We start from the raw sequence: 16,536 nt of genomic DNA, 5'->3' as shown, positions 1-16,536 counted from the left end.
CGGTTGACAAACAAATAACAACGCCTGAAGAACTCATTGAGTGGACTTCTGATCCGGACAACTTGCCAAACATCATAACTAAGTTTTCCCCAGAAGAGGATTATAAAACAGCAGTAAATGATTTAAATGAAAGATTTTTAAAAACAAAACCGATCACAGGAACTCAACAATTACACTGTATAATTCCAGACAAAAATGGTTGTTTGTACATTAAAAACTTTTCAAATTCCAACGAGCACAAAATTTGTAAAATATTTAAACGCCAGAGACGTAATTAATAAATTGTTGAATAATTTTTCAGTCATTGAAAATTTACTTTATTAATCATTAATCCTAGTCAAAAAAATAGAAAATTAATATAATAAATAGAGATTATAATACCTCAGAACCATTAAATAACATTTTTATTGTTATATAAATAGTATTTATAAAAAAAAAATTTTCATTTTTTAAAATTAAACAAAATTTTTTTTTAAATAAATAAAAAAAATATAAAAAAAAATCGGCCCTGCTCGGAATTAGCGGGGATAGTTGTCAAATAAATTGAAGTTTTTTTTGAGAAAAAAAAAAAAAAAAAGAAAATGACGGACTTCGAAAAAATGACGATTGTACTTAAAAAAAACCGATTATTTTATATAATTGATCATGTTAAATTTTTTTCGTATATTTTTTCGAAAAGTTCATTCAAAAACAAAAATTTTTTAAAAAAAAAAGGTACCCAAAAGTTAATTTCTAAAAAAGTTATGGCTATTTGAAAATAAAAAAGCCATTTTTTTGAAAAATTCATAACTTTTTTGAGATTGGACAAAAAAATTTGAAAAAATTCTCAAAAATGTTTTCCAAAGGGTAGAAAAGGATGGAAAAGTTTCAGCAAAATCTAAAGGGGTCGGGTTCAAAAGTGGTCGATTTGGCGTGGAATGCCCCATATATATGTACTTCATAAAGTCCTTCGTCAAATTTGTAGCGTATATAGAGTATCAAAGTAAATAAAATTTATGCAAAATAAAAGACCTACAAAATTTAAATATAAGTACAACTAAAAAATTATATACAATTTCAAAGCATTTTTTGCACATAATTCAGTTCTTTTTAAATTTTAGTTAACCAAATTCATGCCAAATGTATCTATTAATTATTCAAAGGAATACACAAGAAAAAAGTTAAAATCTAAAAATCTGGGTCGCTATAGTTTGTGCTGATTATTTTTAATAATTTTAAATAGAAATTATAAAGATAATTGATAATAATCAAGTAATACGCGTAATAAAAAGCATGAACTACTATTATAAAATATCATATAAAAAAAAATCAAAATAAATTTGAAAAAAAATTTGTAACCTCAAAAAACCGTTCTGCTTACGGTCCCCCCTTTCCCCTATCCGTTCTTTCCCAACTCCCTTAAAATTTGCTTTAATAATGGCTCTTTACCGTAAAATGGACGGTGGCGTTGTTTGCTCGGTGGGTCTTATATACGTGACTGAATAAAGTAGTCAGTACTTGTCTCGGATAGCTTAACTGGCAGAGCCCTTGGCGCGTAACCGAGAGATCTGGGTTCGATTCCCAGTCTGAGCTGTCTGATTATTTTTTCAATTAAGGAAAAATTCCCACTGAGTAGGTCCCCCCTTTCCCCTATCCGTTCTTTCCCAACTCCCTTAAAATTTGCTTTAATATGGCTTTTCGTTCTGCTTACTATACACACTCGGTAGTCTGGCTTGAGAACGGAACTTAGCGCCAGACTCTATCGAGTCTGTTGAACTATTAATATGAGAATTTTTTTCCGTTCGTGGAGCTATTTTTCAAAGGTCTTAGAATAGATTCCCGTTGGAAAAATTAAAAAATTGTTAATTTTCGTTTTTTCACTAACAATTTACTAAGGTGAAAAATTATAAAGCTTTATTAAACACTAGCTGTTACCCGCCCGCTCCGCTGGGCACTTTATAGAACTGTATTTTGAGATCTAGACTTGAAATTCAATTGGAGTATTGTTCTGACTTGCACAGATTCAAAATTCTATCGGATTGGCCTGTACCTTTTATCCATGTCATAATTCTAGCGAATATCCATTGTAACTTTCAATGTGCAATCACTATAACATTTCCATGGCTTTCTCCAAAAATGAATAATCATTTTTGGATTTACGATTTTAATTTTTGATTTTACGAAATCTCTTAAAATGAATAGCCAAATGTCTTTTCCACATCTCAAGTATTTAGAAAATGTTTTTATTTTAATCTGTTACATTCCCGCGATCCCGTAATAAGAACAATTCATTAGTTATGTGATCAGCAAAAATAAAATGTATGCAAAATACTTAGTCCGTTGACTATATAGCTACATGTAAAGTTAAATTTTAGAAACCTTACAATGACTTTTTCGCCGCTGCCAAAGAGACGATTGTGGTAAGAAAATATAATTATTAAAAAAGGAAAATATTTTAATCCGTTGACCTTGGAGGCCATCCCTGTAATTACCTGTTTCTCTTAAGATTCTATCAAATTTTATATCTGTAGGAAATATATTTGAAGAATATGATTTTTTTTTTGACAATAGTCACTTTATGAATTTGATAAAATTCATTCTTAGCTGAACTTGACATGATACATGAAGACTCCCACCAAATTTGAAGTCTGTCGAAGTTACAGTTTGGAAATTAAAATTTTAGATTTTAACACCCTCCCCCGCAATTGCTATCGGAAGTAAACTTTATTGAAATCCATTTTGAGATGATCTCTACAAGAGAAATAAAAGATTTCTACCAAATTTAGAGTTTTCAGAAGCTATATTTTGGAAATGAACATTTTTTATTGTCAACACCCACTCCCGCGATCCTTATTGGAGGTGATTCGTTATAAAATCCGTTCTTAGATCATTTCTATATCACATATAGAAGACTCCTATTAAATTTGAAGTCTATAGGAGCTATAGCTTGGAAATTAAAAATTTTAATTGTAAATACCCACCCCCGCAAACCCCTGTGGCGTGAGCTATCGTAAAATTCGTTCCTATATTATTTCTACATCTCTGACAGAAAATTCCTACCCAGTTTGGAGTCTATTGGAGCTATAGTTTGAAAACGGGAATTTTTTATTGTTAACGCCCCCGCAATCCTCTTTGGGGTAGGAATTTCGTTAAATCCGTTCTTAGCTGACCTTTACTCGGTAAAAAGAATATTCCTACCGAATTTAAAGTCTCTAGGTCTTATGGTTCCAGAGATATCGTGATGAGTGACTATATACGTGGAAATCTCTTATATATATATATATATATATAGATGGAAAAAAAATTTTTTTTTATACACGGAAAAAAGAAAACTCGAAAAATTACAGTATATAATGCAACGTGGCACTTCGTGATAAAAACTGGAAAAATTACAGTTTCAGATTGTAATTATGACAGATTTTATAAGAATTACATTGTAGAATGTAATATTTACATTGAAAGCTCTGAATATTAAATTCACAGCCCGAGAAAAAATGTTTCTATATAATTATATATAATTGTATATAATCATATATGATTATATATGATTATAGATGGAATCATATATATAATTATATACAATTATAGATGATCATACATAATTATATATAATCATAATTGATTATATATGGAATTGTATATGAGGTTATATATAATCATATATAATTATATTTGACTATATATGGAGCAATATACAACCATGCAGGATTATATAAAGTTCCATATACAATTATATATAAGTATATAGAATTATATATAATCATACATAATTATATATGGAATTGTATATGAGGTTATATATCTATATATATATAAGCAACTTTTTTTTTCTTTGTTATCGATAAACTTGAAAACTACTGGACCGATCGGCATGAGACTATGACCATTCGACGCGGAATTAATTGTAGAAGGTTTTAGGCTATTCATTTTTTGAATTCCATCAACTCTTTACCATTTTTTTTCAAATTTATGTGGATAGTCATTTGTTTCTGCTACGAAAACAAATGAACATCACTTCTTCTTCATATTCGAGCGCACAAGGACCGGCAAAATGTCTAACTTCACTTCAATGCTTATAAACGCGTTTCCACACACCCTCCCACGCATTCACCCACGCACTCCTACACATCCACCCACGCACTCCCACGCATCCACAAGGTTGTGACATGAATTATTGTCTATAGCAACGGTTTTGTTAATTCATTTCTAGGTTATGTAAATATGGCATTTATTTACGTTACTATCTTTTGTTTAAAAACAAAAAAGAATCTGTCTATCATTTAATCGATTGTGTTTTGTTTAGTATTTATTGGTTATGATACGTTTAGTATTCGTTAGTTAGTTGAATAAAGAAGAGGGCCTCCAACTTATAAAAGTTAGTATAATTAATATATTCACGTTGATTATATATTTTATTTTAATCTATATATATATATACATATATATATATATAAGAGATTTCCACCTATACATTAACTCATCACGATATCTCTGGAAACATAAGGCGTAGAGATTTGAAATTTTGTAGGAATATTCCTTTCGCCGAGTAGAGGTCAGCTAAGAACGGGTTTTACGAAATTCCGCCCACAAGGGGGGTTGCGGGGGCGTTGACAATGGAAAATTCCCATTTTTAAACTATAGCTCCTATCGACTCCAAATTTAGTAGGAATCTCCTATATGTGATGTAGAAATGATCTACGAGCGGATTTTATGACAATCTACTCCCAATATGGATTGCGGGGGTGGGCGTTAACAATGAAAATTAAAAGTTTCCAAACTATAGCTCCTACAGACTCAAAATTTTGTAGGAATTTTCTGTAAGTGATGTAAAAATAATTTATAAACGAATTTTAGGATATCTCAACCCACAGGGGGTTGCGGGGGTGGGTATTAACAATGAAAATTTTTAATTTTCAATCTATAGCTCCTACAGACTCCAATTGGGTAGGAATTTTCGCTAAGAGATGTAGAAATAATATACGAACGAATTTTAAGATACCTCACAGGAGTTTGCGGGGGTAGGTGTTAACAATTAAAATTTTTAATTTCCAAGCTATAGCTCCTATAAACTCCAAATTTAGTAGAGGTCTTCTATATGTGATATAAAAATGATCTAATAATGGATTTTACAACGAATCAACTCCAATAATGATCGTGAGGGTGAGTGTTAACCATAAAAAATCTTAATTTCCAAAATATAGCTTCTAAAAACTCTAATTTTGGTAGAAATTTTTTATCTCTTATGTAGAGATCACCTCAAAATGGATTTCAATAAAATCTACTTCCGATGGGAATTGCGGAGGTTGGTGTTAAAATCTAAAATTTTCATTTCCAAACTGTAACTTCTACAGACTCCAAATTTGGTGAGAATCTTCGTGTATGATGTCTATTTCAGTTAAGGGATTGCGGGGGCGTTGATAATGAAAATTTCCCGTTTGTAAAATATAGTTCTTATAGACTCCAAATTTGGTAAAAATCTTCTACATGTGGTGTAGAAATAATCTAAGAGCGGATTTAACGACGAATCACCCCCAATAAGGATTGCGAGGGTGGGTGTTGACAAAAAAAATCTTATTTTCCAAAATATAGCTTCTAAAAACTGTAAATTTGGTAAGAATCTTTTATTTGTCATGTAGAGATCATCTCAAAACGGATTTCAATAAATTCTATTTCCAACAGAGATTGCGGGGCTGGGTGTTAGAATTTCAAATTTCCATTTTCAAACTGTAATTTTTACAAACTCGAAATTAGGTCGGAATCTTTCATTTGTCATGAGGAAATCATCTCAAAACGGATTCCAAAAAATTCTACTTCCGATAGGGATTGCGGGGGCGTTAACAATGAAAATTTCTCATTTCCAATCGATAGTTTTTATAGACTCAAAGTTTTGTTGGAATCTTTTATTTATAATGTAAAAATCATCTCGAATAGGATCTTACGAAGATCCTCCCCCACATAGGAGTGCGGGAATGATAATTGTCAAAAAATTCATATTCTTTAAATACAGTTCCTACAAATATAAAATTTGATAGAATCTCAAGAGAAACAGACAAATACCGGGATGGCCTCCAAGGTCAACGGATTTAAATATTTTTCTTACTTGATAGTGATATTTTCTTACAACAATCGTCTCTTTGGCAGCGGCAAAAAAGTCATTGTAACGTTTCCAAAATTTAACATTACATATAGCTATTCAGTCAACGGACAAAGAATTTTACATACATTTTATTTTTGCTGATCACATAATCGATGAATTGTTCTCATTACGGGATTGCGAAAATGTAACAGATTAAAAGCATTGCATTTTCTAAACACATCAGATATAGAAAAGAAATTTGAGATACAGAAAATATGAAAAAAAAAATAAATAAAAATAAAACATAAAATTTAATTTATTTCCTTTTCAATTCGCCCAGCGAAGCGGGCGGGAAACCGCTAGTAATCATATATAATTATATATGACTATATATGGAGCAATATACAGCCATGCAAGATTGTATATAGTCCTATATATAATTACATATGCTTATATATAATTAACAGACATAAAAATTTTTTCTTTGAAAAAAAATTTTTTTTTGGTAATCACAAAAAGTGTAAAATGATGTTTATTATTACGTTTAAATAATTCTAAAATACAAAATTTGTCACATTTCCTATGAGATGTTTTGGTCTGCTCTGCTACTACCTAATAGTAAAATCATTATTTATTTTATTATTTAAATAAGTGTTATATTATAATGAAATTCGGTAAAATAAATAAATTATGAATAATGACTATCCAAATATATATTAAAATCAATTTTTAGTAGATTTCATAGAAATCTAACTATTGCATTGGTCCTCATGACGGAACTTTTGAAAAATTTTTCTATATTTCGACTCAGCTCGTCAAGCGAATTCAGAAAATGCATATGGTTCAAAAGTTTATATATGTATGTATTTATATATATATATATATATATATATATATATATATATATATATATGCTATATATATATATATATATATATATATATTTATATATATATGGGATATAACGCGGCTTGTCAGGACGATAGCGTCGCCAATTTACAACGGATCTCTACCAAACTCAACATACTTATTCTACAGATAAATATCAAAGTCAAGTTCGAAGATGAGCTTAATCGGTCAAGTAATTTAGAAATACCAGGATTTCAAAATTTTGAAAATCATAAAAATTCATATTTCTTCACTTTCGAACTCGAATAACTTTTGAATGGGATAACTTATTGCAATTCCGTAAATTGCATCCGAAAGCTCTTTAAATAAGCTTTAATGTGAGTACCATGTCATATGTGTAGTCTCAAAATTATGCCCCATTCCCCTATGCCAATTATGAAATTTGCTATTGCACTGGTTTTAGTATTTGTCCGTCGATATATATTTTTGTCGATTGCATATAAGTTAAAAGCCCTAGTTCTGTATACAATCTTCGTTATATTTTTTTCTATTCATGATGAAATCTACTTCCATTTCAGCTGCCGAATGGTCTTTTTTATATTCCATTTATGATAAAATCATATGATACATTATGTAGATCATAGAATCATTATCATCTAAGACAGCAGCACAGCAGACAGACACTTCAAGACGCACGGAGATCACCAAAGTTAAGCAGCATTGAGCAGGGTTAATAGTTGGATGGTTAACCGCTGGTGTTATAGTTATAAAATTATAGCTAGATATTTTTTTTTGCATTTTAATTGGTTACACAGAATTGCGTAGGACCATATTAAATATTCTATCCATAAAATTAACCCAATAATTAATTAGATGTAATAAATATATAATTAAATATTGTTATATATAATTATATATAATTAGATATGATTATATTTGGCCATTTTTCATATATAATCCTATATAACCAATTTATATATAAATATATATAATTATATATAAATATTTTTTCTCGGGAGAATTACATTGTAGAATGTAATATTTACATTGAAAGATCTGAATATTAAATTAAAAAATTGAATTTAGAAAAATGTTATTTTAAACTGTAATTTTTCTAGTTTTGATTACGACGGGACAGATTTTACATTTTATACTGTAAGTTTTCGAGTTTTCCTTTTTCACTTAATATTATTATTGATCCGTTTTCTTATGATCAGAAGCTACTTAAAAATGATTTTTAATAATTTTTACCTCTTATTGTTTAAAAAACTTTTATAAACAAATGCGTTGTTTATGAGATAATTCAGAATTTTTTTTGATAATATAATCTTTGATGATAATTATGATTTAAAAAAAAAAAAAAAAAAAAAAAAACAGTTTCTTAAAAAAATTTTTTTATTGCTTAAAATGCATTTGTTGATTAATAATTAATTGCAAAGGTTATTAAGAATTAACTGAAAAAGGGGGTTTAGTTTTCTACAAATATCTTAAAAACTAATAAAGAATTAAAAAATTTTTTCAACAATTCAAAAGGAGGAGGAAATTTTCTAGAAAAAAGTCTGGACTCTCGGAACTGTAGGACCAATATTAATAATTTTCCCAGAGGGATGAAAATACGGCCGAAAATGGGTGCTCTGGCTTGCGTAAGCCATGCCTACTTTGAACACTTAATTAATAAAAATTATTTTAACATATTGAATATAAAATTTAAGAAATAAAAAAAATCAGGGGCTTACTGGATGAATAAATGAACAATAATCCGCCTAAAAAAATTTTTATCACAATTTTTCAATTAGTTATGCAATTATTAATTAATAATTTTTCTTCTGCTTGAACATGTACATTGCGAGTGTGATAATTATTAAACTATAACTATTTGAGATTTTTTTCCTTTCTTGGAGCAATTCTTGGAAGGCTTCAGAATAGATCCCCGTTCGAATAATTGAAAAATTTTCTATATATTTAATTTTCTATATATTCGATATAATCGTTCGTAAAGAGTAAACTCCAGTCGTGCGTCGGAGCTGACACACACACGATTTTTTTTCCAATTTCTAGATATTAATATAATATATTTAAAAATTTGTCGAAAAATACCCATTACAAATTTATGGCACTCGAACAGGGACCGTGATTTGTTTTCCGTGGTAACGGGAATTTTGGGAACCGCAAAATTGGTTTAGATAGTTTTTTTTTGTTTTTTTAACTTCCCGCTACAAAAATCGAAGATTTTCAAAAATCGGGAAGTTATTGTTTTCAACCCATTTTACGAAAATCGAGTTTTCATCGAATCTTAACGTTTCGAGGTCCTAGGAAGCTTCCCTCACTATTCCCGCGATGGTGTGTGTGTGTGTGTGTGTGTGTGTGTGTGTGTGTGTGTGTGTGTGTGTGTGTGTGTGTGTGTGTGTGTGTGTGTGTGTGTGTGTGTGGCCGTATGTAAACCTCTCATAACTTTTGAACGGCTGAACCGAATTGATCGCGGTTGGTGCCATTCGAAAGGGCTTGACTGAACTTTAATTTTGAATATACTTTGGAACGATTGAGACCGGTAGATTTTGAGAAATCCCAAAAAAACTACCAAAAAAAATTTTTTCAAATGGGGTTTTTTTGGAATATCTTTTAACGGCTTTACCGATCAATTTCGAAAACTAATCATCTCTTAACATCAAAAAACCACGTCGATCGCCGCCAGTCCGGTCAAAATCGGTTGATTCGTTCGTGAGATCGTTGATGAAAGAAAACCGAAAAAAGTGTTTTTGAAATTTTTCGTTCATTTATCAATTTAAACTTAGAGATTCTTCATGAAACTTAGAAAACTGCGTTGAATGCCACCAACCGCGTGAAAATCGATTAATTCATTCAAAAGTTATTGCGATTTGAAAATTCAAAAAATAGTGTTTTATCAAACTTCTATCAAATTTTTGAGTTCGAAGAGCTCAAAAGCATACAAAAGGTATTTTTTGAGCTCGGAGAGCTCAAAATAACACAAAAATTGTATTCATGAGCTCGAAGAGCTCAAAATATCATAAGTGCAATTTCAAGCGTTTAGGTATAGAATTGGCGGGAAGTTGCAGGGATGGCCCTCAGGGTCAACCGTTTCCCTAATTTTTCTTATTTCATCATGACGAGTAAGAAACCGGGAACACAATCGTGGCTATGGTCGCTCAGAAAAGACGCGGTCATTAGTGAATTAGAAAAATATCGGGTGGCAATCGAGCCAAAGGCGACGTTGCCGGACTTAAGATTTTTATTAAAAACAGAACTGAATAAATCGCGAGCAGTGAATGCGGGTCCCGCCGGCCAATACGACCAATTTTTGATCGACCTCGACCAATCAGAAGCCAAATTAGACAACCTGGAAAACCTGCACAATGTGTCGGGGGAAGAAGACCCCGAGAATGATGACGAGTAACTCTCAGACAATGACCCAGATGGCGATAACCAGTCACCCAAAGCACAAAGTGCCAAACAACGTCAGGCCCGCGAAAGAAGGTTGCGGGTCGAAATCGAAGCGGAAGACCGGGAGCGGATCGAGGCGGAAAAACGGGAGCGGGTCGAGAACGAGAGGATAGAACAGGAGAAACGTGAACAGCGGGCACGCGAAGCTAGGGAGTAGGCTGAAAGGGCACAAGGAGAAAGAGAGCAGGAAGAGAGGGTAGCTCACGAGGCCGCAGAACGAGCCAAACAGGAGCTACGTAAACGTTCGCGTCAGAAAATACGGGCGCGACTCCTGCAGAAAAAAGAAAAACAAAGAGCGTACGAACTTCAGCTTGACGTGAGGGAAGCACGGTTGAGGTGTGAGGCTGAACAATGAAGAAGGGAGGAGCGAGAGGTTTGCGGACGCGCTCGCGGTGATAACCGAGGTCGCTTTTTGAGCGAGGAGAATGAGCGTCGAGGACGAGGAGACGGAAATCGGCGGTCAGGACGTGAGGTCGGCCAAGTAAGCCCACCCACGGTAGGCACCTCGAGCCAAGAAACACCCAGGTTTGACCGTTATCAACAGTCGATGCTTGTGGATGATTCCGTTGAACTAAGCAGAAGAGACATAGTGTGGAAGTGGGGCGTCCTGTTTAAAGGGGATTGCGACGTCCAAGAATTTTTAGAATGGCTGGAAGAATTGGCAGAAAGCTATGGATTCGAGATGGACCACCTGCTGCCATGCATCCCAATACTGCTTCGCGAAAAGGCTCTCTTCTGGTATCGCAACAACACGAGAGATTGGGTCTCTTGGGAAGACTTTGTGTTGGACCTGAAAGCTTTTTATCTGCTTCCGGGCCTCGAGCTCAAGCTGGAAGAGCAGATCCGGAACAGCGTACAGGGAGCAGCCAAGACCGCGGCAGAATACGCAATAAGACTTTAAACCCTGATGCGGAGACATGGCCAGATGTCAAACGCGGACCGTCTTACCCGGTTATATCTAAACATGAGACCGGAATATCGTCGATACATGAAGCGCACCGAGTTTACTAGCGTCCCGGGACTTTTACGACTTGCAGGCGAGTACGAGCAACTCGTCGCTCAAGAGAAAACTCCAGTGGTCAAAGAGACCAAGCAATCGGCCCGAAAACCCGCCAAAACCGTTGAACCAGCGCCTCTAGAAATTTTTAAGTATAACTGGCTAGAATGTTGTTGGCGATGTCACCAAAAGGGGCACACCGAAGCGCAATGTACGAATCGGTAGGTGAAATTTTTTATGCGGTGCGAGAAACTAGACACGTTTTCTCGTGATTGCCCTTGCCCATACCAGGGAAACGCCGCGAGGTCCAGCACGCGCTCCCAAAACTGGCCCATGACCCCACAGGGAGCACCACCCCAAGGAACAAACAATGCTTCGAAAAATCCCGAGCTGAAGGCGGGCACTTCCAGCCAACAGCACTGAAACCTGGCGATAAACGTCCCTTTGCCAAGATCAGACTCGGAAATGTAAAAATCCATGCATTAATGGATACTGGGGCAACCGCGTCCGTGATTTCCCAACGAATCTGGAACTTTATCCGCAAAAACGGGGATCGATATTAGGGAATCACGTGATCTTGTCATCGGGTACAGTTTGGGTCAATGTCCAGGAAAACAACCGCTCCTACGAGCTACCATTTCACGTCATGCCAGCTTATGCAAACGATATGCTTTTAGGCGTAGACAATCTAACGATATTAGGTTATCAGTTGCTACGCGGGGCAGAATCCTTTAACGCATTGGACATGGAATACGATTTGGAAGCTGCTCGACGAGAAATCAAAACCTGGCTCAAACTGGATGAGGAGATAATGGGTCCGACCCGGTGCGCGACTCATAAAATCAAAATAAAACCTGGAACTGAGGCGGTGGAGGCGCGTTACTTTCCGAAAAACCCAAAAATGCAGCAAATCATGAACGAGGAAGTCGATAAAATGCTGAAAGATGTAATCATCGAGTCGTCGAACAGTCCGTGGAACTCTTCCGTCGTGTTAGTTAAGAAAAAGGATCGGAAGTACCGTTTTTGTGTAGATTTCCAGAAAGAGCGACGTCTTCGACAAAGACGCATTCCCAATACCACACGTGAATGCATCACTCGATAAATTGAGGAAAGCTAAATTCATGAGCACTATTAATTTGAAAAGCGGATATTGGCAGATACCACTGGAAGAAGAAAGCAAACCGATTACTGCTTTCACGATACCTAGACGTGGCCTGTTTCAATTCCGAGTAATGCCTTTTGGCTTACATTCTGCGCCTGTGACGTTCCAGCGCGTAATGTACGAAGTTTTAGGCCCAGACCTTGAAACACACGTAGTAGTGTACCTGGATGATATAATAATCGTCAGCAAAACCCTTGCCGAACACATGGCAATCCTGAAAAAGGTCATGACCCACCTCCGCGCTGCGAATCTGAAGTTGAATCCGGAAAAATCTCATTTTTTGAGGCAAAGTACTGTGTACTTAGGTCATGTTATCGATGAGCAGAGGATCCGAACGGACCCAGAAAAGATTAAAGCAATCAGAGATTGTACCACCGCGTAATACCAAAGAACTACGTCAGTTATTAGAAATGATTTCTTGGTACCGTCGGTTTATCCCCAACTGCGCAGATTTAACCAAACCCTTGTCTTCTTCCTCCAAAAGAAGAAACATTGGAGATGGGAAACCCCGGAACAAACCGCGTTTGAGACCCTGAAAACCCACCTGAAATCGGACCCACTACTGGTTCCTCCGGACTTCTCGAAACGTTTCGTGCTGCAAACTGATGCGAGTGACGTCGGAATAGGCGCTGTCCTGACACAGGAACATGATGGCGCAGAAAAAGTCGTTGCATATGCGAGCCGAGGTCTGAATAAGGCCGAACGAAACTATAGCGTAACCGAGAAAGAATGCCTCGCAGTGGTCTGGGTAATCCAGAAACTGAGACCATACCTCGAAGAGTATGAGTTCACGGTTATTACAGACCACCAGTCACCAAAATGGCTCCGATCAATCGAAAGTCCGAGCGGGCGCGTAGCTCGATGGAACCTATACCTGCAGCAGTACGAATTCGACGTCGTGTACCGGAAAGGGAAGTGGAATATAGGCGCGGACGTGTTATCGCGAAGCACCCCTGAAAATCCCGCCGAGAAAGATCCTCACGAACCAGAAACCGACTTAGTACTCGAAGCCCTAGAGCTTAGGGATACTTGGTACGAAAGAATCGTCAAAGGAGTCGAGAATGACCCACAATGTTATCCCGAGTATTGCCTGAAACAAGGAATCACAGAAAAAATAGACGTGGAAAAAAATTTTTAAGTTACGAAAAATTCATATTATTTAAGATTTATTAAATTATTATTACTATTATAATTTTTATTTTATAATAATTTTAATGAAATAATATGAATTTTTCATAATTTTAAGATTTTTTTCGGGTCTATTTTTTCCAATTACCGAAACAAGGCCTGTTATACCGGCATCGGTATCATAGTTTGGACTACGCCGATCGAGGCAAATTGTGTGTTCCGGTCGCAGGAGTCAACAAAATACTACACAAGAATCATGATGCTCCTTCAGCTGGTCATTTAGGCATTGCAAAGACGATTGCCCGCGTTTCGAGCCAGTATTATTCGCCGCGCATGAGGGCGGAAATCACAGCCTACGTGCGCCAGTGTGGGACATGTCAGGCATACAAGGCCTCACAGCAACCTCCGTCGGCCCCAATGGGAACAATCCCTGCCTTGAGGCCATGGTCCGTCGTATCTGCGGACGTAATAGGGCCCAAGCCGCGATCCTCACGAGGAATGTGTTACTTAGTAGTATTTCAAGACAAATTTACTAAGTGGGTAGAACTCCAACCGTTACGGCAACAGACAGCCTCCGTGATCTCCACTGCGTTCAAAGAACGAGTCCTGCTGCGTTTTGGGAGGGTAGAGACGGTAATTACCGACAACGATACTCCTTTGGTGAGTAAGGAGTTTACCTACTTATCGCAACAATTTGGGATTAAACACGTCTGAACACCACCATATACGCCTCAGTGCAATCCAGTCGAAAGAACGAATCGAGTAATAGGGACAATGATCGCCCAGTTCGTCGGAACGAACCAGCGGAACTGGGACAAGCAGGTTCCAGAGTTCGCATTTGCCTATAACACCGCGAAACACGACGCGACAGAATTTTCTCCGGCGTACTTAAAGTATGGCCGCGAAATCCAGCCTCTTTCGTCTATAAAGTTGCGATCCTAATGAGGAAAAAACGACGTATATGATCCGCATCGGGCAGCCAAGTCTTTGAAAGACACGATCAAGCTAGTCAAAGTTAACCTGGCACAGGCCTATGGGAAACAAGCCAAATATTATAACCGGAAGCGAGTTTCCTGGCAACCAGTTCTTGGAGACCTGGTCAGCAAGAGGAACACCATTTGTCATCTGCAATTAATAATTTTTCAGCGAAACTCGCCGAAAAGTTCCCTACAGGCTTTGCCGTGACCAAAATCGTCGGACCCTCAGTATATGAGGTCACCAAGGAAGATAAAACCTTTACCGTGCATATCAAAGACCTAAAACCCTTTCACGAGGGAAACCCACCAGAACCTAACCACGAACAACCTGACCGTGACCAACCTGACCGCGATAACCCTGAACCAGTTGTAGATGAAACCTTAAAACCGCGACGAGTAACCCGAGCTATGGCCAAAAAGGCAAAAGTGGCATCTGTCGCCGGAGAACTAGGTTGAAATTGGAGCACCCATAAAATGGATTGACTATCAACCCATTTGCTAGCATCGGTTATCCTCTCTGCGACATTTAAAGCTTTTTCAATAGCCAAAATGTCTTTTTGTAAATTTTCTGTCTCTTTCGAGAGAACTAATACTATAGTTAATCTGATTGTTTATTTGTTTGAACCCTTTTCTACTACCTAAAAGCGAAAAAAAAGAGGTTACGAATATGAGAATTTAGTATGTTTTGATAAACGTGTGAACCGTGAGATTTTGTGTAATTTTTTATTAGATGCAGACACCGGCCGCCGAATTCACTGAGGAGGAGAAGATTTGGCTCCTGGAAGAGATGTTGCGGTGTGCGCCGCAAGTCGTCGTCACCCCCCTGACCCCGAGTAAGACACCTGGAAGGGCCCAGACACCGAGCCCCAGCGCCGAAAACGACGCATCCGAATACCGACCTAAACGGCTTGACATCCGGATGACAAACGTGCAGGATGTACCAACAAAGATTCATATCTTACCATCAGACGAGCCATACGATCCGGCCAACCCCGGATTCGTTAGACCTGACTGATGCCCCAGCACGGGGACCGGCGTGACCAAACCACAGCCAAAAAGGGTCAGCCATATACTCTTCAAACCAAAGAAGAAGTCGCGAGTATTGATCAGACCAGCCACCGCAGGCCTGCTTCAACTGGTCAAAGGACCGGGCAATCCGGTAATCGCCCAGCCCGCAGTAATTGATGAGAAAATGGAAACAGATGACACCAACCCGGGCCCACACGAACGCAGTCCCCAGTTGGTTGCATATCCGAAAGCGACGGCACCTGTCATCAGTAAACCAGTTGTTGCCAAAGCAGCGGCCAACGAATCTACGATGCCGCTCGTTGTCGAACCAACAAAGCCCATCATCAACGAACCTGATAGACCAACCATCATTAGGCATGGGAAGAAGATAGGAGAAGCTACCAAACCGGTTACAACTCCGAAAGTAAGAAAACCTACTAAACAAATATCAATCTGGATTTAGAAAATTCCATATCACTTTATCAGCTCTTCTTAGACTCACGGAGAATATTATATGTGCTATAAATAGAGGAGAATTAACTTTGATGGTATTGTTTAATCTTAGCAAAGCTTTTGATTATGTTGACCCTAAAGTAATATTAATTGCTTTATTTGAACAAGGTTATTCCATCGATACCGTAACCTTTTTCGTCTCTTATCTGTCGAAACGATCACAATAAATCCAGGTCAATCAAGATTTGTAAATCTTCAGTTCCACAAGAATTATTGTATTCCATACCTTGCCATTTGGCCTGTGCCTTGGCATTTATTATTAATAAATAAATTAATAAATAAAGTCCTTAAAAATCTCAATTTACCTCTTAAATTCTTAGAGATATCTTTCGGTGTACCACAAGGTTCAGTGTTAGGGTCCATTTTATTTCTAGTAGTCCCGAGTCGA

The 16,536-nt window shown here is 36.6% G+C and overlaps 1 protein-coding gene across 4 annotated transcripts in view; it reads left to right on the top strand.

Moving 5' to 3' along the window:
* LOC123268757 (ATP-sensitive inward rectifier potassium channel 11-like) overlaps positions 1–16,536 on the top strand; it is a 213,340-nt gene that overhangs the window by 195,235 nt on the left and 1,569 nt on the right. The window contains exon 4 of one of the 4 annotated variants that reach the window (XM_044734112.1): positions 15,358–15,401. The exons of the other annotated variants lie outside the window; for them this stretch is intronic. Within the exon in view, the coding sequence (XP_044590047.1) occupies positions 15,358–15,386 (29 nt within the window). The 3' untranslated portion in view covers positions 15,387–15,401. Of the gene's footprint in view, positions 1–15,357; positions 15,402–16,536 lie in introns of those variants that run through there. 4 annotated transcript variants of the gene reach the window in all.

Source organism: Cotesia glomerata, linkage group LG7, assembly GCF_020080835.1.
Source record: "Cotesia glomerata isolate CgM1 linkage group LG7, MPM_Cglom_v2.3, whole genome shotgun sequence".
NCBI classification, from domain to species: domain Eukaryota; kingdom Metazoa; phylum Arthropoda; class Insecta; order Hymenoptera; family Braconidae; genus Cotesia; species Cotesia glomerata.
Note: the sequence above shows the minus strand (reverse complement) of the source record. Positions and strands in the feature narration are given on the sequence as shown.